Genomic DNA, 25457 nt, shown 5'->3' with positions numbered 1-25457 from the left:
TATTATGCCCTGCCCTGAGAACTGATTATTTATAACCCTGATAAACCAAGTTTATTCATTCTGCCAAATATTGTATTTTTTCATTCTGGTCACGATTAAGCATAGTAATATATATTGACATATTCTTGATAATTCAATTTTTTAAAAATCTGAATTTGCACCTATTATTTATAGGTATCCAGAAGACTCCAAATGAACCGCAATTGGAATTCATCCTTGGTAAGAAATTCCATCTTATTTATATCAATAAATATAAGAATTTGTGTAGTAGTTTGCAAAGTGTAGGTAGGTTGCTTACATCAATACATATTTGACAAATTTTTATGAACATTGTGCTATTTTTAAAATTGTTCTATAAGGTAGTTGTTATCTTCTCCAAATTTATAGGAATTAACTTGCTGCCCAAGGATACAGGGTTCAGTGGTGATAGTTTTGCCTCTCAACCAGGTCTACTGATCGATCGTACATTCCATGCCCAGCACTCATTCTAACATAGTGACTGCATTTTGTTGCTAACCAGCATTCCTGCAACTCTGTTTGTCTAATTTTCTATGCCTGGGCTGGAGACTGGCCACCTATAATTTCTCTTTGTGTTATTTATGGCATTTCCAGGATTCTTGCCCATTTCTCTCGTATTCAAGAACATTCTCTGACTCTTCCATATTGATTTTTGTGAAAATGCCAGTGACATTTGAGAACTTAACTTTCAATCAAGCTTTGACTTGTTTAAGCAACTCTAAATATTGTCCCATGTAAAAGTTTGTAACTTTGTCCAAGGATGAATTAAAAGTGTGCATTCTGAGACCAGTCCACTACTTAACTAATGAGTGGAAACTACTTTATATATGAATTAAGTATGACTGCAAAAATACCATTAGGAAATTAGCTACAAAGAGGTACTTAAGGTAAAAATGTGGTTCATATAAACTATATAGACTGGAATTTTTTTTTTCCTGTCATGGTTCCGAAATATTTCAGAAAGACAGTAGTATTTTTACATTTTATTTTAAACTAAGTTTTATAGACTAATACATGCACATATTGAATTTCATATACAGAGACCACATATAGTATTATAATATCAAAATCTTTACATATTAATATATATATTTTCTAAAGTTTTGGGAGCAAATTGAGATATATACATACTCTATACTGGGTTTTAGTGGTTGGAATTTCTAAGTATTTTAGGAACATGCATTTTTATTATGTTTTAAATTTATATTTTTTGCTAAAAATATTTTATTTTAAAATATGACTTATTGAGACCATAATGGTATGTAATTCATTTTTTGAATATCCGTTTTTACAAATATAGCTAAAAATGTGCTATAAATTAAATATTAAAGATTTTTAAATTTTTCCAGATATTCAGAAACAGGCAGAAATGTGAAAAACTCAAGAAAATTATATAGTATCAAAAATTAGGCTATTTTTTTTTCTCCCTCTCTCTCTAGAGAGTTTTCAGATTGTATCAGATATAAAAAGAATGTGTTTTGGGAAATGGAGCTGAAGAGCAAAAGAAAGGCTAGGCACTCTTCACTCATACAACTTGAGCTTTCATCCATCCATCTTTCATTTTTAAGAGAAGAAACTCACTTTTTACCTTTTTGACAGTACTTCTGAAAAATGAAGTTTCATTAGAGTGATTTGATTTATTTCCAAGCACAAATAAAGCTTTCTTGTTTGCCTGCTGGAGAAAGAGGGAATCTGAAGGAGCAGAAGCAATTAGGGTGGCAATTGTCAGGCAAATGTGGTGGCCAGCCTTCAAGAAATGTCATACCTGAACCAAATACCTGTCTTCTAGTGCAATTAAGAGAATCTATCTTGTTCAAAGACCTAACTCTGCTGTTTGTTTAGAAAGCCAAGTAAATTTCAGTAACAACACCATCATCACTTATATTTCCGGTTTTGAATCAAGAATTAAGAGATTAGCAGCTGCAAGAATTTATTCATAATAATGTTCTTCCAGTATAAAAAATTTCAATTTCTTTTTTATATTTATTTTTAAAATATACTAAGAAAGAACAACAGATAATTTTATCTTGTCAAATGGCAAGAAATGCTTGATGAGTGAACACAAGTTTACTAAAAAAATACTATTTCAAGTCATCATGGAACTGTGTTGTTGATCCTAGAAGACACAGTTCTCAAACTGTTAGGTTCCTTAGCACTTTAAGATCTTCAACTACACCATTTCTTGAAGAATTTTTTAAAAACTACTCTTTCAAGGGTATTACAGATAAACCCTTGGATGCTTTACTGTCCATTTTTGTCATTTTTTTCTTTGAGATTTTTTAATTCCACAAATCCTCCGACGTCACCTATTATTGTATGAGTAACTTCTATTCATTTCCCAATGAAAGAATAATAGCTTCTTAAATATTTTTATCATGTTTAAGGGTGTGCATATTTATTTAATCAGAAGTAAAACAAGAACAAATTCTAGGAAAAAGAAATTCAGTAAGGAAGAGGCCTTTTTCATCTAATTTTAACTAAATCTTTGATATTTGATTCTCTACTCTTGACCAAAGTATTCAAATTATTTAGGAATTTCAATGGCCTTGCTTTTTAAATTAGGAAAACAGCCACACCGATTAATTTGCTAGGTGCCATATTGCTTTGTATAAGTTATTTTCCATCAAGGATTTGTGTCTGCTTTGTTTGTGTGCTGCTATATGATAATTATGTCTTGCTGAAGTTCTTCTGCTTATTGAATTCCTCTGCCGAAGTTCCTTACTTATTCAAATAAGTAAGGTAGGAGGTACTTAGTCAATTGAGCAAGCTAATTGGCTAAAAGTGTCTTGAGCACTAGATAAGCATGTACTGAAAAACTGAGTATCTCTTGTCCATTGTTAACTGTATTTCTAATGGTTGACTGCATTTAAATTAAATAATTCACCCCTACAGCTGCAACTCTGTTTCTTCATATTTTGTTTCTTTGAGTGTATCAATTCTCTTTTTATTTTCACAAAGAAAGAAAGAATTAAAAACCTAAGAGAACACTGAGTTTGTTTATGGTTTAATAAAATTGTTTTGGCCGGGCGCGGTGGCTCACGCTTGTAATCCCAGCACTTTGGGAGGCCGAGGCGGGCGGATCACAAGGTCAGGAGATCGAGACCACGGTGAAACCCCGTCTCTACTAAAAATACAAAAAATTAGCCGGGTGTGGTGGTGGGCGCCTGTAGTCCCAGCTACTCGGAGAGGCTGAGGCAGGAGAATGGCGTGAACCCGGGAGGCGGAGCTTGCAGTGAGCCGAGATTGCGCCACTGCACTCCAGCCTGGGCGACAGAGCGAGACTCCGTCTCAAAAAAAAAAAATAAAAATAAAAAAATAAAAAAATAAAAAATAAAATTGTTTTGATTTCAATAAAGCTGACATTTATGAATAGGGATCATTTCTTAAAAACTAAGAACATTTCTTTATGGAAGCAATTGTGGAAAATGTATAAAGAAGACTAATCTTGACAAGTATATAAAATACATTTCTATGAACTACTTTAAGGTTTTTCTCCTGATAATTATTCACCTCCACTTACTATGTCTAGAGTCAATAGAATGCTTATGAGAATATGTCTTCATATTTTTATATGTACACCACATATACTATAAATCCAAAACAATAGATACTAATACCTATTAAATACATAGGAAAGAATGGCATGCATATTTTTGCATATGTGTTCCTTGTGTTCTTTCCTTGACGCTCTGAAGTAACGTTCTTGAAATTAATTCCTTGATGGCTAATACTCAATGCAAGCCAAATGACCAGATATGGAGTACAATAAAATATACATTTTGTACATGTCAACAAGCTTTGGGGTTGATTATGATAGGAATGGGGGCTTGGAAGCTAGAGTGAAAGCATTAATAAGCACAGATCATTTATTCATCTAAATTATATTGGGAGAGGCATAGAAAGCCTGTATATAAAATCATTCAGATAGTGTTAAGTTCTATGTAGACAGAAAGACTAGGCCACTGGATAGAACATATCTGGGGGAGAGGAACTTGACTTGGGCAAAAGAGAGACTACTTTAGATATAGTTTTCAAAGAAGACCTCTATGTGCTTATGCAGGGTATGGATACTAATTTGGATACTGTCCATATTGAGCCTAAGAATTGGGTGACTTTCCAAGTAGGAGGGGACAAGCTATACTAGACATTGAAATGACACATAGTAGAGTTCTTATAATGGGAATACTGGGATTGAAGGGTAGTAAATTAGGTTAGTGATTTGACCAGGAATGAAACCAAGTTATACATTGTTCTGGTTTCGAGGTAAAAAAAAGCCACAGTGAAAATGGCAAGATAGTGGAGGACCATTTGCTGGGCTACTGGAATCCCAAGATCAGAGTAGGACAATTGCAGGATGCTGAGCTAGTGAGATCTCATTCTCATACTTCTTGTATTGTCCCCTCACTTTCACCCTTACCTAAGCTGCAGCTATCTGAATAATGGGATCAGGCCTGGTGATTGGATGCTGCTGAACATTTAGTGAGTAAAGGATGGAGAGACATGGGATTTGAAGCCAACCGATTGTTAGATCTTTTGCCTTTTGTGGAGCTGTTTTATTTTAAGAATCCATGTATTATGTATAGAATAATTTTCTTTGAAAAATTTTTTCCTCTTAAATTTAAAATGTGCTGACTCCATCACCATAGGTTTCACTAGCACATAAAATAGGAGTAACCTGTGATTCAAATTATTTAACAGAGCCTTTATTTCTTGGTTTTCTCTAAAATGGGTAAATCTACATTCGCTGGTATAATTTTATATTAATATAGCAAAAGTTATCACAAAAATAAATAATAGGTAATGTAGAAACACATCACAATTATATCTAGAATGTGGCCATCCATCATACATTTTTAGACATATTTAAACCTCTTTTTCCTGTTTCACCATCTCATTCCCTGCCTTTTCTTCTATGTCAAGTTCAGGAGGGATGAAAGAAAGTAAAAGCCACTGTATTTCATCCTCAACTCAGAGTTGATGAATATAAGTTATTATTTAATATTTAGAGTGAAACATACATTCATAAGATAGGATATTAATCAGTCATTAAAAATCATTTATCAGAAGGATATTTCATCACACAAAAGAATATGAAAGTTTTAAAAGCAGGATAATATGCACAATATGGCCTTTATTTAACTATCTGTGTCTGTGTGTGCAAGATAACAAGATTGGAAGGTGTGTATATCTTCAATCATGGTTCTCACCAGTTGGTAGAATTTTTATTTCCTTTGTTATGCTCTTCTATATCTTGTAAGGTCTTTGCAATGTACGCATGTAAATTTCATAATCAAGTGTTGTCGTTGTTTTTAATAAATAACCTGAATGCACTGAACAAGAAAAGTGGCATATCTTAAGTAAAATTCTACTTTTTGCCTTTAATTAACTCTAAATAGAATTAGAGAAATTAAACTACTACTCTTGAAATCATTTAAAAAACAGTTAACAGCTAAACTATTTCCTAGGGAATCTAAGAATATTAGGGATTGCATAAAAATTTTATGAGAAAGAGTAGTCACTGAGGCTAACTAAGGAGTAGACTAAAGCCAATTTTTGAAGAAAGGAAACAGGATTAGAATAATTAGAGGAAAGGGGAAATTACATTCTAGAGTAGGAGAGCTGTATGAGCAGATGGTTGGTGTTTGGAACAAGACGAAAGCTCCAAATTCAGAACATACAAAAAAGACACGCAATAAATAATTATTTATTATACAAGCTACATATAGAAAGGCCCGCCATCTTGTATTTCTAGAAGGAAAATGAAAACAGTATTCTCCTCAAATAGGATTCTTGATTAATCTACATCCTGATCCTTTGGGAAGAGTGGTTAAGTACATGAAAAACACATAAAGTTTTTTTTTTATAGGAAATTAACTTCATATTCACTCTGTAAGCCACCACATGTAGAAGGTCTGGTTTTTTTCTAAGGAAGTGGATGATTGTAAAAAGTGTCATGTGGATATGCAATTCAGTACACATCTGTACCAGGTAAATGATGTGTACCGTCCTAGAGTTTAATGATTAAAATTCAGTTTTTTCACAACAATATGTCCTGGTACAATGACAAGAGGTCCTTAGGTAGGTTAATTCAAATATCATAGTGGCTATAAATAAGGAGTGCTTATCCGCTTTGGTGGTTAAGGCTTTGTCCAGGAGAGGGCTGATTCTAAATACTTTGTCTGTTAGGTCATGTATTAAATAATGTGAACTGATTTTGGATTTTATGTATGCAGATACTGTATTTTAGTAGCCCATTTAGGGGAAAAAAAAAGATAAAATCGTGTGATCAGTTTTCTGTGCTCAGTATTTAAAAATGTATAGAAATGTGCCCCACCTGACAATCTGCACAAGAAAATGTCTCATCACTTTACAGACACAGCATTTACAACTTGCAAGGGCCTTCATTAACCTGAATGTCAGGTCCATTCATACTTTATGAATTGCTATTAATCAGGCATTGTTTTATATGTTTTTCTAAAAGAAAAAATCATAAGAGGCCCAACTTATGAATTATCTTCTATGTTCACAATCCTACTCTCTTGCTGGTCTGTGTTCTATAAATGATTATAAAGCTCTGACTTTTTTAAAACTCCAGTGAGAGAATGGAGGGTTTTAGTATATCTTCTTTAATATTTTTGTCTTCTACATGGCATGCTAGCTGAAGGGAATACCAAGCACAGAGATATATTTTTGCATTTATTCTATTGATAAAACTCTTACTTCACCACATAGGATGCAATAAGAGAAGCAGCTGCTAAGAATTAAACAAGGCCTGTGCTTGCCTTACTTTATATTTTGCTGCCTCATTATAAGTTGATTGCCATCCATTTTCTTGATTCTGTTTTTTGTTTTTTGTTTGTTTGTTTGTTTTTAGATAGGATTTCACTCGGTCACCCAGACTAGAGCACAGTGGCATAATCATAGCTCACTGCAGCCTGCAACTCCTGGGCTGAAGCAATCCTTCCACCAGCAGCCTCCCAAGTAGCTAGGACCACAGGTGCACATGACCATGCCTGGCTAGTTTTTTCATTTTTATTTTTTGCAGAGAGGGGGTTCTCACTATATTGCCCAGGTTGTTCTTGAACTCTTGGGCTCCAGTGAATCTACCACCTCAGCCTTCCAAAGTGCTGGGAGTACAGGCATGAGCCACCACACCTAACCTTCTTGCTTCTTATAGTATAACACATCCCTTATTAAACATTGCATTTCCCTGAACTACCATTTTCTGGGCACCTTCTAATGACAAGTCATTGTTCAAAGCCCTAGGAGGACACAGCAACAACTACCATTTTTTCAGCATCTATTGTGGGCTTAACTTTACAAACAGCATGTCATGTATTTCTCACCACAACTTTGCAGGATAATAATATTAAAAGTAACTAACATTTATTGATTGCTTACTTGTTTGCCATATGCTGTTCTAAATAATTTACATATATTAATTACTTCTTATCATTTCATTATGAGTAATTGCTCTTTTATCATCCCTGATTTCTATGTAAGAAACTTAGATATAAACCGGTAAAGTAGTGAGCCTAAGATTTGAACCCAGGAGTCTGAGTTCATACTATAATATCTCCCCCATATTATCATTACTGGACAGATTAAGAATCCCAGATTCTCAAAGGTCTACATTCTAAAGATCTTACAGCAGTTGAATGATGGAGTCAGGATCTAAGCTGAGTTTTGTCTGATTCGGAGGCTCCTGCTTTTAACCATCAGGCAATATCCCCCTCCTCATTGATTCGTACTGCCTAGGAGTTTTCAGGAGGTGATGAGGATAAACAACTTTAATAATGTCAGGCAGATTGTGGTAAAGGCAAAATAAAGGCATAAACCAAAAACTATGGAAGCGCTGAGCAAGTATAATTCATTATAACAATGGCATCAAAAACAGCATCTCAGAGGAAGAGGCATTTGGACCAAGTCTTAAAGAATGAGCAGGATTTCAGTTGGTTTAGGAAGAACATGAGAGAATTCAGAGAAAAGAAATAGAAAAATACATGAAATCCTAGAGCTCATTTTCCAAGGTGATGCATTTAATGCTCATTTACATTTCTCTCTTTATTGCTTATAATTCCACTGTAAAATAAAGCTCTAAAAATTCTCTTGCAATGTTCTATAATTGTTGCATGTATATCAGAGACTCATTTTAAAATTCTAAATGAACACAAGTCTTTAAACATCTTTATTGCCACCAAATTATATGTAGGTATCATGAAGTATTGAGTCTTACTGCCTCTGGGGCTGTGCTAGATGAAACTCAGAGGAGGCTCAGGCCATGCTGAGCTGGACAGGGAGGATTTTTTTAGGCAGGCTGTGCCTCTAATTGCCTACTTATATAGACAATAATTGTCCCATTGAGCCTTTCTTTGAGCTATGTCAATTTTGAGAGCATCGGATAACTTAGCAGTACTTTTGAGGAGCTATTTTTCAGAACAAGCGTTCACCAACAACTCAACAACAAAAATAAAGACAACAAATAGAAGTGGATTTGCATTCCAGGCTGAAACTGAGCCTAAGTAGGGAGGCAATATAGCTTCCAACTAAGAACTAGGAGTATGATGCCAACTTGCTAGTGTTTGAATCCTATCTTTTCTACTCTATAGCTATAAGGCCTTAGAAAAATAGCCTAATGTTTCTGAATCTCTATTTTCTATCTGGAAAATATTATTATTTGCCTTATAAAGTTCTTGTGATGATTAAATGAGTTAGTGTAAGTGGTTGGTTAACCTATGATTAATATTTCCTTGAATAAAACACTTTACCACACTCAAAACTTCCTTGAGCAGGGAGTCTAGCCACTGCACTTTTGTGCATAGTAATTGCCATCACTTGCTGAACACCTTCTAAGCACAAGGCGTTAAACACTTTTGACATTTTCTCCTTTGTTCCTATTACAGGCTCAACAGTTGCTTCCCATTACCTATGTTTCACAGACAAGTTCATTCACTTGTGTGAAGGCCTATATCTAGAATGTGGAGCAATCTGGATTTTAATTCCAAAGGCCATGTTCTTTGTGGTCTATGATTAAAAGTACAGGAATGGGAAAAAGAATAGCAATAAAAGGTTATCTAAGGCCTACATGAGGTTTTTGCACTTCTGATATAGTTATTTAATTGAAAGAAGAGAAAATGAACCAATTAGAGCTTCTTTACAAATCTGTTGGGTGGGTAGTGGTTTTCTGGTGACCAAAATTTAGCATGTTCTGCAGTTGGATTGCAGCCTGTTCTTAGTGACACTGGTTTAAATTCTCATTTGGTGCACCCTGCAGACATGAGATATGATACATCAATTAATAAATGAGAAGTATATAAGACCTCAAACTTTTCTCTCCCACTTCTCCTTGCTAGGACTGTATCATTTAACTGAACTGTGTTGACATAAAATACATCTATTCTTCTTGTCATGTTTCTTTCTAAGTGATACATTGTAGGAACTTTTTAATTAACGGATGTCTTTAATCAGGTTTAACTTCACAGGCTTAAATTGATTATTCAACATGGATTAAGCAAATTATTTATTAGTTATTTTTTCCTAGATGTTTCCTTTATACTTTTTTTTAATTTATCTTTCATCCATGACCAACTTATCCCATACAGTTTATTTCTATTTCTGTGCGGTTTACCTAATTACTTTCTCCCTCCATTGTCTAATTACTGAGAGCATTGGTCACTGAAGCAGGTCCCTCTGTGCAGCATCTGTTGCTACTTAGGGGTAATTGAGGAATCAGGACTACCTCAGGGCTTTGTTTATCAGATGCTTTTGCTTTCTGTAAAATCAAAAGCCACCAGGGTTGGGAGAGAGAGAGGTCCCCTGATGTTGTTGTCCGTGTGGTTGAAATTTGTCAGTCAGTCTTCTTCTTGAGCAGATGGCATCCAAATGTATCCTAAGTCACTTGGGGACCAGGCCATGGGGACATGAAGAGACCTAATGGAGTGCAATGCAAGATTAAAGATAAGTTCTCTTACATTTCTGTTGTACAAAACAGTCTTTCCCCCAAATGCTTCTTTTTTTTTTTTTTTTTTTTTTTTTGAGACGGAGTCTCGCTCTGTCGCCCAGGCTGGAGTGCAGTGGCGCAATCTCGGCTCACTGCAAGCTCCGCCTCCCGGGTTCAAGCAATTCTCCTGCCTCAGCCTCTCCGAGTAGCTGGGACTACAGGCGCCTGCCACCACGCCCGGCTAATTTTTTTGTATTTTTAATAGAGACGGGGTTTCACCGTGGTCTCGATCTCCTGACCTCGTGATCTGCCCGTCTCGGCCTCCCAAAGTGCTGGGATTACAAGCGTGAGCCACCGCGCCCGGCCTCAAATGCTTCTTATTTGAGCTTTTGTAGTTGGCAAAGGCAATGTTATTCCTATTTTGTAGTGGAAGAAACTAAATCTTTGAGTGGTTAAGTGACTTGCCTGCAGTGACATTTCTGGTAGAAGAAAGCCCAAAGCTTAAGTTCTCTGTCCCTTACTCCTCCATCACCTCTACCAGTGACAAAGAGATTATTCTCAGCTGTTATCCACAGTGATAAGGTGGCAGAAGTCAGTTTGAGCATATGGGTATTCCCAAGTCAAAATTTGCTCAAATTTAGAATGTCAGTTTTATCCCAATGCAAATTACTTTTCCCTCTAAGCAATTCCAAGGCCCACAGCTTTAGGTAATGTTTATAAGCCTTTGTTTTCAAAATTTGTAACTCTTGCTCTTACTTTTCCACAGAGCTTTCTACTTCCATATTCAACTGGCTACCAGATAACACCACTCGCTTGTTTAGGAGGTATCTTAAAAATTTTAAGATGGCTAAAACCTGAGTTTTTAAATCTTTACTTTTGTCCCCCCAAATATTTTATTCCCCCATGATATCTATCTCCATGAAACACACCACCATCCACTTAGTTACTCAAATCCCGAAACCATAACACCTTCTTGATTCTTCTTTTTCTCTAACCTCACATTAAATCCATCAAGTCCTGTAAGTTCTAGGTTGAAAATATGTTGTGAATTTCACCACCTCTTTCCATCCCCACCACTGTCCTTCAATTCCAAGCCATTGTGAACTCTCACCTGCACCAGCAGGCAAGTCCTCGTGAGTCTGTTTCTATTCTTGTCGCTGCTCAGTCTCTTCCTGATGGAACAGCCAGCCTTCTAAAAATGGAAATGTAATTTCTTTACTCCCCTAGTTAAGATCTTCCAATGGCTTCAATTTTACTTAGAGTAAAATCAAAATTGGTCTTAAGGAACAGGCCATTCTCACCTTACCTTGCGTTAATTTTCTAGCTCACTATCAACCCATGGGGCTTCTTTCTGCTTCTCAAATAGGTCAGATGTTTGGGTCTTCATACTTATTGTCCCCCCTTAGCTGGTTCCTTGGTATGTTTTAGGTCACAGCTCAAATGCCACCTCATCAGAGAACATTTGCCTGATCTACCAGTCCCTAACACTCTCAAGTTTATTACACTGTTTAGAATTCTCATTGTTTTTTTAAAAAATTTCTTGTCATACTAGACTATAAGCATCATAAAATGGGGAATTTATTTTCTTGTTCAATGCTGTGAAACTGTCACCTAGAATCATATTGGGCACATTTGGACATTCAATAAATACCTATGGGCTGATATGCATGAATTCCATTGCTTTATCCTCACACACTTATTCATAAAATAAATCAATATATTTATATATTCGCTTGAAGTGTCTCATAATTATTGCCAACGCAACTATTTGTAAAAAGTAATCCATTTTAAAATTTCAAATGAACATAATTATTTAACCTTTAAAATTCCATTGTTTGCAAATGAATATATTATATTTTAGAGAAAGAGTCTTTTGGCCTTGGGGTTCTTTTAGAGAAAAATTGACAAGAAGAATCAGCTTATAGGCTGAGGTGAACAAGTTGAGTTCTGTAATTAGACTGCATATCTGTTGACTGCATATCTGTGTAGAATTGGGGAGCCAAAATTATTGCAATGTAACCTGAAGATTCCTATGTCACGACAGCATCAAAGAAGCAACCAATCTTCTTGCAGAAATGTTCTTAAGAACAGACATATACAAATAACAACAAGAACAGACAACTGAAATAACAGAAATAGACTGACATAAGGAGATTTGAGCTTAAATTTTAGCTTACAACATGTGCCCGTGAGGGAAAGTCAGGGCCAGGCTGGTATTTGGGCTGCCAGCCTGAGAGAGCCTTTGGATCCTGACACTGCCTCAAAAATCCTGAAAAATTCATCATTCCTGGGTCATTTTGCAAACTAAATCAGACAGCATCCCTAAAGCACTAAGAATAGTGCTAGATGTATAAGTGATTCCCCAATGGTATTATTCTAATTATTATCTTGGGTTAATCCCTTTCTGTCCCTGAAACTCTGATTCCTTATCTGTGAATTGCAAATAATAACTCCTATTATGCAAGTTGTTTGAGCTAATATAGATGAAATTGAGAAGTATATTACTCATACATTGTTAGGAATTTAATACATTTTTTCACACATTTTATTTAATTGGATCCACACAAGCACTAAGTGAGAATAAACATAATTATCATCCCCATTTCCAGATTAAGATACTAAGACTCCGTAACAAACCCAAAATCACACAGTCAGGACTAATCTATGGCCCTCAACTTTGGCAATTTGGAACGCAGAGCAAGTAAGAACTGCCAAGGAAACCTTAAACAGAAGGGAAGGTGCATCATATTCTCATCTTGCCTAGGCTACAGTGCATCCCGGAAGAGGTTCTTTTTAATTTAATTTGAGTAGTGTAAACTACTCTTCTGTTCTGAAACTTCCTGTATGCCTAGGGCTCTGAGGCTTTCTACTTTGAGCTAGCAGCCACTCTGCTGAGCTTTCATTTGAACTGCTCTCCCTGGAGATCCCAAATATTCTGAGAAGTATGCTCTTTTTCCCTTCAAACACTGATCCTCTTAGAACTACTCTTTCCCACGAAGTTGTCTGATCTAGGTTGCTTTCACAAACTGTTGAATTTGTGGATTTTGCTCCAAATAATTAGACCCACTGCTTTCCAGCCAGCCCAGATTTGCTTTCTCATTTATAAACTCCTCCTTCTCTTAGTTCTTATATCCTGGATCACTAGTCATTTCTAGCTTTAGCTTATCTGTATGAAGCTTGTTTTATTTCCTGTGAGTCAACTATCTTATGACAGAAGAATCGACACCCTCAAAGCCCTAGTTAGTCAAATGAATATTGAGATTGTCTTTTGCCTACACGGAATCACACATGATTGATGACTGAAGCGAAACTGGAGTTATCTTCTTTAAGCGCTTCAAAACTGGTTCTTGCCCAAAGGATGATCTAGACGGAGATAATAAAATGAGAAGCTCGTTATGCCCCTAGAACCATCTATTTTTCTCATTCTTCCCTATTCCTCTTAATTCCTAATCTGTCTTTTTGTGTGTCTTCAACTTAATAATTTAATTCTACTGGTAAAATATTTGGCATTCGAGCAATAGCACATAGCCATTAAGCCCAAACAAATTTTCAGGAAAAAAAAAATTACTTAAATAATTTTAAACCTTAATTTAGACACCACTTCCTAAAATTCAAGCCCTTAACCTCCATCTGCACAATGCAATTCTCCTGAAATATTTTGGTTTGGGAAAGCATGCTCAGGATTTGGTAAAACCCAGACCATGAGTCAGTGTGTTGTATATGAAGTCATCTGGATTGAACAGCTGCCTCTCTGTCTGCTTGCTACCTCCTGCCCAAACAAATTCCCTCAGGAGACTGTCAACTCCTCAAGACAACATTCCAAGCCCCTATTTTCTTTATTCTCCCTCAAACTCCTAAATACCTGCCTGACACCATTTTTTTTATTATACTTTAAGTTTTAGGGTACATGTGCACAATGTGCAGGTTAGTTACATATGTATACATGTGTCATGCTGGTGTACTGCACCCATTAACTCGTCATTTAACATTAGGTATATCTCCTAATGCTATCCCTCCCCCTTCCCCCCACCCCACGACAGGCCCCAGTGTGTGATGTTCCCCTTCCTGTGTCCATGTGTTCTCATTGTTCAATTCCCACCTATGAGTGAGAACATGCGGTGTTTGGTTTTTTGTCCTTGTGATGGTTTGCTGAGAATGATGGTTTCCAGCTTCATCCATGTCCCTATAAAGGACATGAACTCATCCTTTTTTATGGCTGCATAGTATTCCATGGTGTATATGTGCCACATTTTCTTAATCCAGTCTATCATTGTTGGACATTTGGGTTGGTTTCAAGTCTTTGCTATTGTGAATAGTGCTGCAATAAACATACGTGTGCATGTGTCTTTATAGCAGCATGATTTATAGTCCTTTGGGTATATACCCAGTAATGGGATTGCTGGGTCAAATGATATTTCTGGTTCTAGATCCTTGAGGAATCATCACACTGTCTTCCACAATGGTTGAACTAATTTACACTCCCATCAACAGTGTAAAAGTGTTCCTATTTCTCCACATCCTCTCCAGCACCTGTTGTTTCCTGACTTTTTAATGATGGCCATTCTAACTGGTGTGAGATGATATCATTGTGGTTTTGATCTGCATTTCTCTGATGGCCAGTGATGATTTTTTTTCTGCATCTCTCTGACGGCCAGTGAGAAGCAGAAAAGATAGCATTTTTTCATGTTTATCTGCCTGACACCATTTTGTGCACTCACTCAGAGTCCAGCCATCTTGAGTCCACTCCCCTTAGCCATCCACCTTTGGTAACTGAAGCCCTGACTTTCCTGCCACCCTTCCTGTAACCTTTCTCCACCAGCCACACTGGCCTCATCTTTTGGTTCAGAGGTAGGTCAGGGAAGCAGCCCCTCCCCAATAACCTATGTGCACTGCTGAATCCACTCATGGGCCATATGCTTGTACTGGACCGAAATCCTATTGGCTCCCATGTCAGTGGTAGTTGTTCAAAAAAATATTGCCACTTCGGCTCCTGGAGAAGAGGTGGTAAAAGGCTTAATTAAGGTAGTTCCTTGCATTTCTTTTTCCACTTACTTCTTCAGCCTAATCCTAACACTACAGGTTTCCATGAACCGACTCACAATATTGCTTTTAGTATTCAGGGGGGACCTGCTTTCCTTCTTGGAATAACATTTTCATCCTTTCTTAAGCAGCACATATGTTCCCACTGAAAAGAGCAGCAGAAAGCTGCAAACACTTGTTGTTTCCAAAGTGGAACTTGGATTTGGAGCATGCACAAAAAGAGCCAAGTCTGAATGCAACGATAGGCGGTGCTAGGCCAGCTTAGAATTTATGGCGTGAAGTGTGGGATATCAAAACCAGAAAAGATACGGGCACAGACTTGTTTTTATTTCAATTGCTTGAGGATGGTGTCTCAGCCACCTAGGTAATATTCATGAAAGCAAGACAAAATAGGATTTTCTGAGGACTGACCTGAGAAGCTAAGGGAGCAGGGCATAAGCTTGAGAATGGGAGTCTTCTGGTACTGACAACAATGATTTGAACCAAATTTGTTCTTTTCATATGCAAATAAGCTGTCTGCTGTACAGCTGGTATCTTCATTTTTCCCTGCACAGACAATCCAAGAGCATTTCCCGAGAGCACCATTGTTCCAGGCAGAGGTTGTGTTGTTTTTCTTTCCCTCTTGATTCTTCAGTGATACTTAAATTGAGAATTGGTACTGGGTGTGAAGTTTATTTTAGTATCAATAATATCCCCAGCTAAAGAAGTGAATTTTATCTTCTCAGCCATTTTTTTTTCTTTAAAAGACCAGCACATTTCTATTTAACACACACAGAGACACACATAAAATATGGTGACATGTTTTAATATTGTTCTGTTATAGGATGGTAAAAAAAATAACAAACTTTATTTCAGGGCTTATTTCCCAACAATCTGAATCTAATATTTTACTTCAAGGAAATCAGTTTAATTTACAAGTGAATCAGTTGTAAAGAAATTTAGGAGCAGTGGTGCTCAAATCTCAATGTGGCAAGAATTCTAAAGCAATATTTCTACAATAAAATCTCTTAAATTCCCTCTTGCAAATTATTACCTATATTCCTCAATAACTCTGTCATCTGTTTTCTCCCCATGGTATTAGATTCATCCTTTCCTCAAGTTTTATTTGGATTCTATTATCAGAGGGTTGAGAGTCTTAAAATTCTTGTTGCAAAGCTAAATCACCATTGAATATGCAGACAACCAGACTAAGCAGAATGACATTATTGAAAACAAATTAACTCAGATTGCTGAATACTAAGCTATTGGTTAAATAAAAAGGTAGTATTTACCCTTGAGCCAGACACTGTAACCACAAATATTGACTGGCTGGTTAGTTAAAAATATGAATATGGAACTAATGGAACTGTGAGGCAGCAATAGGCATGTTGTTCTAGATGTGAGCTAACACAAGGAAAGGGTCTAAGGCCAATACTTCCTGGCACATATTAAGCATTTAGCAAATTATGCTTCCTGCCACTCCTCACCTTCTTTTCATGTTTTATATTTTATCTTTAATAATAAAAACCCTAAAATATGGAAAATATTAGCATTTTATGATTGCAAGGTAGGAATACTAGTATCTAGCATTATTTCAATATGCCTAAGAGATTCTTGCATTAGGATGGCTTTATTTATTTGTCTGTGTGTTTATTCACTCATTTAGTTTATGTGTATGTATGTACTGATTCCTTAGGTTGATTTCTTTTCTTTTAATCTTAAACATTGAATTGCTTTTATCCGCTGACCTTTTAGAAACCTAAAATTAGTACTATTGTTTTCCTTTATATACCTATTGTCTTTCTTGGAGAGAAAGACCCTGACTTTGAATTTGGGACATTAATTTTTAGAACTTAGTGCCTTAAAAGACAAAAGAAAACAAACTAAAAAAACCTACACATTTTCTAATTTCTTTAATGCCAACTTTTATACATTTGTTCTTATTTTTCCAACCAATATCTCTTGTGTTGGCAGCGATACATGGTCCTTTAGGAAGTGCATGCTAATTCAAATCTCCCACACAAAAGTTAAGGAGAACATAACACATTTTTGTTTTGTTTTTATAAAGACTTTAAAACCAGTGAACTGAGGGGAGAAGCTGTGGTTTGTTAAGAGCAGTGTGTGCTTGATTCCTAGAGTCCCAAGTCTTATAAAATATATGAGTGGTGACTTTGATAACCTCGTCTTTCAGAGTGATGAGAAAAACAAATGTTGGAGACGAAATATGAGATGGCAGAGAAGAGAAGAAAAAAGAATAATGTCAAAGGAAAATTATAAAAAGCAGGCTTGCCCAATTGAAAATAAGCTAAAATGAGAGGAAGGACAAGATGAGAGCAACTCTCAATGAACTAAAGACTCAAAGATTTTACAGAGAATACAGAAGAAAGATGGGAGGATATATATTGATGGCCATAAGTCAACTCAGCATGATATAGAGCCATATTCTTCTAAGAAATAACTATAAATAGATAGTCAATAGTGAAGAGAGTATTTCCAACTACATGTGCAATTCTCATTGTGTGGATATTAGTATAGGCAGGAACACTGTACATTCTGCCATTTTACTATATATGATTGAATTATCATGGATTGTAGTGCACTGAGCCTAGGCAGTATCCTTTTCTGAATGTACTCAGGGGATTTGAACTGGAGAGGTTGACATCCTAGGCTTCAGAAAATTGCTGTCTTAAAATTCTTGAGGGGAAGGAAGAATAAAGAACAAAAAAAGGCAAAGGAGATTAAAAATAGAAAAGCATATTATACTAATAAAGTAATTAGAGGGGCTATTAGGCTTTTTAAGTGCTCTATATATCTTTTAATGTATGATGTAAACTGATTTAATCTAGATGTAATCACTCGTATAGAATGGTAACTGTGAAACCATAAAATGGAGTCCAATAATTTATTGGACTGGAAACATAACCTAAATTGGCTTATCAGTTGATTAGTGGAATCTGATTTTCTGAAGTACAAAGAGGAAGGATATATGTGTGACAGTTTTGAGAAACCAGAACAAGCATTAAGAATTTGTGAATAAAAAACTGCCCCCTAGGCTGCAAAAGTCTTTTGCGCATCCTTAGGGAAATGATGATGAGATAAGAATGGTGCTATTGAGGGAGGCGGGAAGCCAAATGGTTATTTCCCTAAAGCTCTGGGTTGTTTTGTTTTGTTTTGGAGACAGAGTCTCACTCTGTCACCCAGGCTAGAGTGCAGTGGTGCAATCTCAGCTCACTGCAATCTCTGCCTCCCTGGTTCAAATGATCCTCGTGCCTCAGCCTCCCGAGTAGCTGGGATTACAAACGCACATCACCATGCCCAGCTAATTTTTGTATTTTTTGTAGAGATGGGGTTGCGCTATGTTGGCCAGGCTGGTCTCAAACTTCTGACCTCAAGTGATCTGCCTGCCTGGGCCTCCCAAAGTGCTGGGATTACAGGCATTAGTCACTGTGCCTGGCCCCTGTTTGTATTAAGGCCACTTTTCTATTCTGGGATGCCAATGTCCTCTGTACTCTGGCCCGTTTTGCTCTTAATAGGCATGGATTTATCTCTCCCATTTCTCCTATGCAGTGTCTGTAGAGGGTATAAGAGGTGAACTTTCATTAGACTCGAAGGTATGCTTCTATCAGACTATATTGGGCTCTAGCTGTAACATTTAGTTTTAATTGCAAGAAAAAGAAGCTTTATTAGCATCCATAGTCTTCCTTTTTGATGAAGGAAATGTACAGAGCAGAGAAGCAACTCTTTCTCTGACCCTTTGGGACATCTCAGTAGTTAAGCAAATGCTCCCCTGTGGGCCATCATCCACTGAGTAATGGAACCCTAACCTCCTAGTTAAACCCCTGCATAAAGGGTGAGTTGACCATTTACATGTAGTACATATGCTGGGAGAGAGAAAGTCAAGTTTGCTTTCTCCATTGTCAGTTTCTCATTTGGAAATGCCTCATTAGAGGTGAAAATTACAAGTGCAAGTGTACACATCTGATTTCACAGAAAGAAGCATATTAATGATGCTCTGATTTTCACAATTAACACATGATCCAGTAAAGAGCTTTTAAAAATGTATATTTAGCTATCTGAAAATAAGAAGGTGAAAAAAATCACAGGTATATATTTAACAAATGCTTTTATTGAAAAAAGAATAACTTTATATAAAATTAAGACCAATCTGGAATATCTTGAGCATATGATTAGTATAAAAATGTAGGATAGATAAAATCCATTTTTGTGTTAATGCACAGTATAACTATATTTATATTAATGTCAATAATAATTTAAAGGGACTCATATATTAGCATTCTATATACATTACCTTATTGTCTTTATAGCAAATTTATGAAGTGTGTTCTTTTACTTCCATTTTACAGATGCTAGAACAGAGATTCAAAGAGATTGAGTAATTCATCCAAAGTCATATATAGCTCTCTCAAATAAGGTTTTATCTTAAGTTAAAAAAAAATTTCTTTATCCTCTATACGCTATGGTATGTGGTTTCTCCTCTAAGTCTAAATTTCCTTTGGCTAATTTTGAGTACAGAATTGTAGAGATGTGGAAATTCTTGTCATATCCCCCTCACTGATTTCCACCCACCTGTGGCCACTGCTTTGTTCTGGAAGAAAGAGGATAAATTTTGTTAGATTCCATTAACAATGAATGGCAAGAAGAGAGATGAAGTAAGAGTGAGGCAAGAGAAAAGACCTCACTTCACAGAAGAAAGTTTTCTTAGGGGGAAAGAGATGGCCACTTGGGGTTGACCACCAATTCACAGTGCCTCAGTGGTTCACACCACCACTCTCATGAAAGCCTGGGGCAGGTACCTGCTCGTTGACACCCCCATTGTCTAATGTATGCTTTACAACTACTTGAATTCGAGCAGTGTTGCTGAACTCAAAAGCACCTGAATGAACAGTTGTGTTCTACTTCAAATTGATCATTGCTGAGACTGAGCTCTCTGATGTGAGTCAAGAGGTATTTTCAGGCTTCCAGCCAAAATTGGTTGGAATGATAGAAGGGATCATGGACTCAATAGCCTTTACCTGATTTTGAAATAATGGCTATAGGAAACAAACTGATATTTTATAAAAAGCAGTATTTTGGTGTAGACAGTATCTTTGATTTCACAAAAATCCTGAAGAGCCCTGCCTTTTAGCTCTGGACTCTCCAATGGGAACTACTGGAGCAGAAGATAATCTGTGCCCTCTTCCTAAGAGGCTAGGTAGTAGCTGTAAGCATCAAGACCAGAATTTGGCAATTTCTATTCCTCAGAAAAACTTCTGGCCAAATCTAGCAACCAGATGTATTTTGTGTGGCTGTTCCAGTGTTCACCTGCATAATGACTGGGGATTTCAAGCTTTGGAGAAATCCTAAAATCAAGGACACAGTGGGCCTTCATTTTTTCAGGCAATGACTTTGTATAGAGGTTCCATCTTATGACATAGCATAAGCTTTCCAGTTTGTTCAGTGCCTAGCCCTCCTTGGACATATTGAGTCTTTATTTATTTATTATTTTCTGAGATAGAGTCTCACTCACTGGAGATACTGAGTCTTTTATTTATTTATTTATTATTTTTTGAGAAGGAGTCTCGCTCTGTTGCCAAGGCTAGAGCGCAATGGCGCAATCTCAGCTCACTGCAACCTCCCCCTCCTGGGTGCAAGCGATTCTCCCACCTCAGCCTTCCGACTAGCTGGGATTAAAGGCACCCACCACCATGGCCAGCTAATTTTTGTATTTTTAGTAGAGACAGGGTTTTGCCACGTTGGCCAGGCTCATCTCGAACTCCTGACTTCAAGCGATCTGCCCTCGGCCTCCCAAAGTGCTGGGATTACAGGCGTGAGCCACCGCATGTGGCCCCCTCCATTTATTTTTATTATTATGCTTCCACTGAGGATTTCCTTCTCGCACAGTGAAAGCTGCCTGGCTCCTGTACAAATACAAGCTGGGGATGCCTGTAGGCATCTCACTCACAGCCACTCATAGTAGAATGTGAACCCTCATGTTACTAGTTACTAGAGCAAAAGAAATCAGGGAATAAAAAGTCACTTATTGCTCTTTATTTTTTTTCTGATGACAAGTCACAAATTATAGTTTAAAAATATATTCCTTCTGTATTATTATTTTTCCCTCATTTCAGTAAAAAATACACTGGATACAAGCGCATTAGAATCCCCACCTATCAACATCCTGCATATTTAAACTCTTCTGAGAACACTTTTAAACAATTCAGTACTAAACAAAGTTATTAAGAAGGCAGAAATAAAAGTAAAAATCTACTGATGAATGAAGGATTGCAGACTGATGAATGAAGGATTGTTTGTTACTGACCATTAGATTGAAGTGGGTAGAATTCTTAAATAAACAAAACTAAACAGAAGCAAAATCCTGAAGCATTGCTTTCTTTTAGTCTTCTGAGCTGAAGAAGGCCACAGATGCAGGCCACTCCTAGAGTAGAATTACATTTGGTTAATAAGCAGTGGTAAATATAGCTGGAAGACAGATATAAATTTGTATTTATTTATGAGACAGAGTCTCATTCTGTCACCCAGGCTGGAGTGCAGTAGTGTGATCTCAGCTCACTGCAACCTCCCCCCCCGGGGTTCAAGCAATTCTCGTGCCTCAGCCTCCCAAGTAGCTGGGACTACAGGCGTGTGCCACCACGCCCAGCTAATTTTTGTATTTTTAATAGAGATGGGGTTTCGCCATGTTGGCCAGGCTGGTCTGGAATTCCTGACGTCAGGTCATCCTGGCCTCGGCCTCTCAAATTGCTGGGATTCCAGGCATAAGCCACCTCACCCATTCACTTTTTTTTTTTTTTTCCCCTGAAAACAGATTTTTCAGTATTCTTTATTGACTGCTAAATAATTCTCATACAGATTAGATTTTATAGTGATCATATGAGTAATATCTTCACAAAACAGGCCAATCACTCATTATTTATCAGCCGTCTGGTGGGACTGATTCAGTATGTACAGACCCATGATGTGAATAGGTTTCACCTTATGAAATGCAATGACTCATGTACTAATTTAGTATTTATGAAGAAATATTGGACCTGGTAACAGCTTTTAAAAAGCTGAGTATGACTGAGTCAATAAAAACAATTTTACACAATAATAAAACACCAGATATTGGTAAATGTTGATATTAATATATATTGTATGATATTAGTAAACTTTTTCTTTGCATAGAAAAGTCCATGTATAAAAAGGCCCAATTTCCTCACTTCCACCCTGAGAAGTAGGTAGATAGATGAGGCAATTAAGTGTCAGAGTTTGTGACTTACTCAGTGCCACAGAACTAGAAAGCAGGAAATCTGGGGGTACAGCTTAGGAATTCTGCCTGATCTCGGGTTCTCTCCAGGATATCATGCTGCATAAGACTTAAGGTACAGTAAATCCTCTGAGCTGTAGGAAGAAAAAAGTGCAGCCCAAGATGTAACTATTATTGTTTTCCTGACAAGATGTAACCGTATGGTTTTTAGATATGGAATATAATAAAAATACAAAGCATCATCATTATTTTTATCAGTATTAGGGAATGTGCAAATTGGGTTGGACAGAACATTTCAGTGTAATAGAAATTTTCCCTTTTTATGGGAAACGAGTGTGAGAGTCTCTCTGATAAAATGGAGAACAGCTGCTCATTTCTGGGAAATAACCACAGCCCACAACCAAGTCTGATAAGAACTCAGAAAAGAAGTGACTTATTTTGAGCAAAGGTGTCATGAGCTCACAAGGTAAAAGATGGGGCTACAAGCAGAAAGTGGGCAAGATGCCTGTATTTGAAGCACAGTGGCCTCAGCTTTAAAATTCTGACAGATATATGTCAATATCAGGAAACGGAAAAAGAGCTGTTTACTGTGAGCAGAAAACCAACAGTTGAATTTTATGAGCAATAAAATTAAACACATTCATATTGCAAGTAAAGGAAATGATCAAAATAACCACCAAAGAACAGTGAAAATCTAAATCTAGCTTTTTCTTTCCTTCCGGTGATATGTTGACATTATTGAAACCTGGCATCAGTATTTTTTTAAAACTGTAAGTCTCTTGGGTTGAGTAATAATCATGGTGTGGCGGTGGGTCTTCCAAAGAGAGGTGCCATTGTGCAGGAGAGCAGGTCAGCATGCCAAGAAGAGAAATGAAGCCAGTGGGGTAGGATGTAAGCTACCAGAGAATTCTCGTAATGTAAATGTGAGCACTTCATGTTTCCAAGCCTCTAGTTCTAGTTTTATGTAAAACTGAAATAATTCAAAGCACCATTTTAAGGAATAGAGAGATAATTAGCAAAATGCCTCAAAAATAGTAAAGGTTAAATACATTGTAGCTATTATGTTTTTTTCCATACATGCTTTCATAAGCTCTCTTCTGTTACTAGAGGCATGTAGTTTATATAAGGAAAAAAAAAAGTATATGACAGAATGCCATACAGAAGCAGCAGGATCTCAAAGTCTGGCAAGAAGTTAAGCAGTTAAATAATTTTCCCAGTGTTGCCTGGCTATTTGAACTGTACTAAAACCAAGCCTGTTTCATTCCAAAGTTCCTGCTTTTTCTATCTCCTTGTACTTCTAAAAGAGATTATCTGTAAACAATTGAAAGGTGATAATTGCATCTATACTTTCCTTTGCTTTCAAGTTTCAGATTTAAGCCATATTACCTTTGTACCAATGGTAAGGACCTTGCAAGCTCTGACCACAACATACCTTAAATACCTCATCTTTCTCTCCCTTCCTGTTATGGTCTGAGAAGTGGGGTAGGGATGGTATAGAACCCTGCATGCCCTCACCATGAAATCAAGGAACCGGGGCTACTTCCCCCATCCATAGCTCCAGCCTGCAGCAAGCCACCAGCCGAATTTAACTTGAACCACCTCTAGTGAGGGCACTTTACATCTCAGCAACTCAGCTGAGGGGAGTAAAATTATTATTTCAAAGGTGGGAGGCGGGGGTGGCGGGGATAGAGAGGAAAGTCGATTCAGACTTGCTTAAAAGGAATATTTTTCTGGATTTTTCTTCCTCAAATTGGAATGATATGTGAGAGGAGAAAATATTCAAGTAAATATGGTATGGTGGTGAGGGTCTGTAATATGAGCCTGGTGTCTCAAGGGAAAGTTCTTAACTTTTGTGGCCCCTGGGCAAGAATTAACCCATCTCCTCCAGGCTTAGCTTGAATTCCAGACCCAGGGCTTTAAAAATCCTTCCTCTGCTTCCTCTTCCCCTGCTTGTGTGCTGTTGTGGTTGAGAAACTGCTCTCCATGTTTCTGTTGGTGTGTATTACTGTGGGAGGCCAGTTCCAGTGAATACGTAGGTAAGGACCAAGTATGAAGTCAAACATTTGATCTAATCCAACCCATGTCAATAAGGAACACCAAAGTTTCCCACATATGGCCCAAATCAACTTTCACATCCTCAAGGAGTGTGACTTAAAGCCCAGGGCTTAATGACTAATTAAAGTCACTGAGGTTTCTGAGCCATGTGTGCATAGTCACGCATTAGAGCTGAGATCTCAGACCAGTCAAGACTTGCATGAACTGCAAATGTGGTCAGTGGAAATGAACTCTCAATTCAGCTCCACAGCACGTGACTTCCTATTTCTGTAAGGTACTTCCAAGGGACTTCCTCTGCAAAACCAGCCTGAGCCCCAGGAGATTTCCTTCAGTGCTATAGCTAAGTTTACTTTCAGCCCGGCGCAGAAATTTTCCCTGAGATGTGGTGTTAGTGTTCTTTTCTTTCTGTCTCCTCTGCCGTTGCCAGCATGCAAGGATCTCGTGGCTCCTGTCCGTGATCGTAAACTGAATACACTGGTGCAGATCTCCGTAATCCACCCCGTGGAGCAGAGTCTGACAAGATACTCCAGCACCGAAATTGTGGAGGTGAGATGCTGCGTGCCTACATTAATGTCTCTCTGTCTTGCTGGATCGCTCGCTCGCTCTTGTTCTCTCTCTCCCTCCCCCCCGCCCCCCGCCCCCCGCCCCATCTCTGGATTTGAATGAACAGCTGAAATAAGTTAGTTCATAGTCTGTAGCAATGCTGCATTACCATCCTCTGTCATTAAGAAGCACATACCTGAGATTATTAAGCAATGCATTGGTAATTTACTAGAAAGAACAAATGACAAAATGTCTTTTTTTTCTTTTCGTAAAAAGAGCTTATTTTTCCCCCAAAGATAGAAAAAAAAGTTCCCACTTTAAATTCTCATATAGAGCATAGAATAAAGAAAAACAACCTACAGACTTTAAATTGAAATAAATATTTATTTTGAGGAAAAAAAAGAAAGTTGTACAGTACCCAGAGAAATTTTAAACATGTTAAGTGTTTTTGCTTTTTTTCCCCCCAGTATTCTTTAGTCTGTGGAAACTTTATATTCTCTGCTGTTTGTCTTTCAACTTACGATGTTTTTCAGGGAAAAGTAGATGATTAATTTGACAAACTATGTTTTTAGGCAAAAGGCATAAATATTACTCATCAGATGGGAGGTCTCCTATTTA

At 37.1% G+C, this 25457-nt stretch overlaps 1 protein-coding gene across 13 annotated transcripts in view; it reads left to right on the top strand.

Annotated features, from left to right (window-relative positions):
- Window positions 1-25457, top strand: part of INPP4B (inositol polyphosphate-4-phosphatase type II B) — an 849925-nt gene that overhangs the window by 429878 nt on the left and 394590 nt on the right. For 12 of the 13 annotated variants that reach the window (XM_063637640.1, XM_055276001.2, XM_063637634.1 and 9 more), the window contains 2 exons: window positions 175-219; window positions 24724-24842. In XM_063637640.1, the coding sequence (XP_063493710.1) occupies window positions 175-219; window positions 24724-24842 (164 nt within the window). Of the gene's footprint in view, window positions 1-174; window positions 220-24516; window positions 24843-25457 lie in introns of those variants that run through there. The other variant, XM_063637643.1, reaches the window with a different exon arrangement.

This window comes from Symphalangus syndactylus, chromosome 4 (assembly GCF_028878055.3).
Source record: "Symphalangus syndactylus isolate Jambi chromosome 4, NHGRI_mSymSyn1-v2.1_pri, whole genome shotgun sequence".
In the NCBI taxonomy this organism is placed as follows: domain Eukaryota; kingdom Metazoa; phylum Chordata; class Mammalia; order Primates; family Hylobatidae; genus Symphalangus; species Symphalangus syndactylus.
This window is presented reverse-complemented; position numbering and strand designations above follow the sequence as displayed.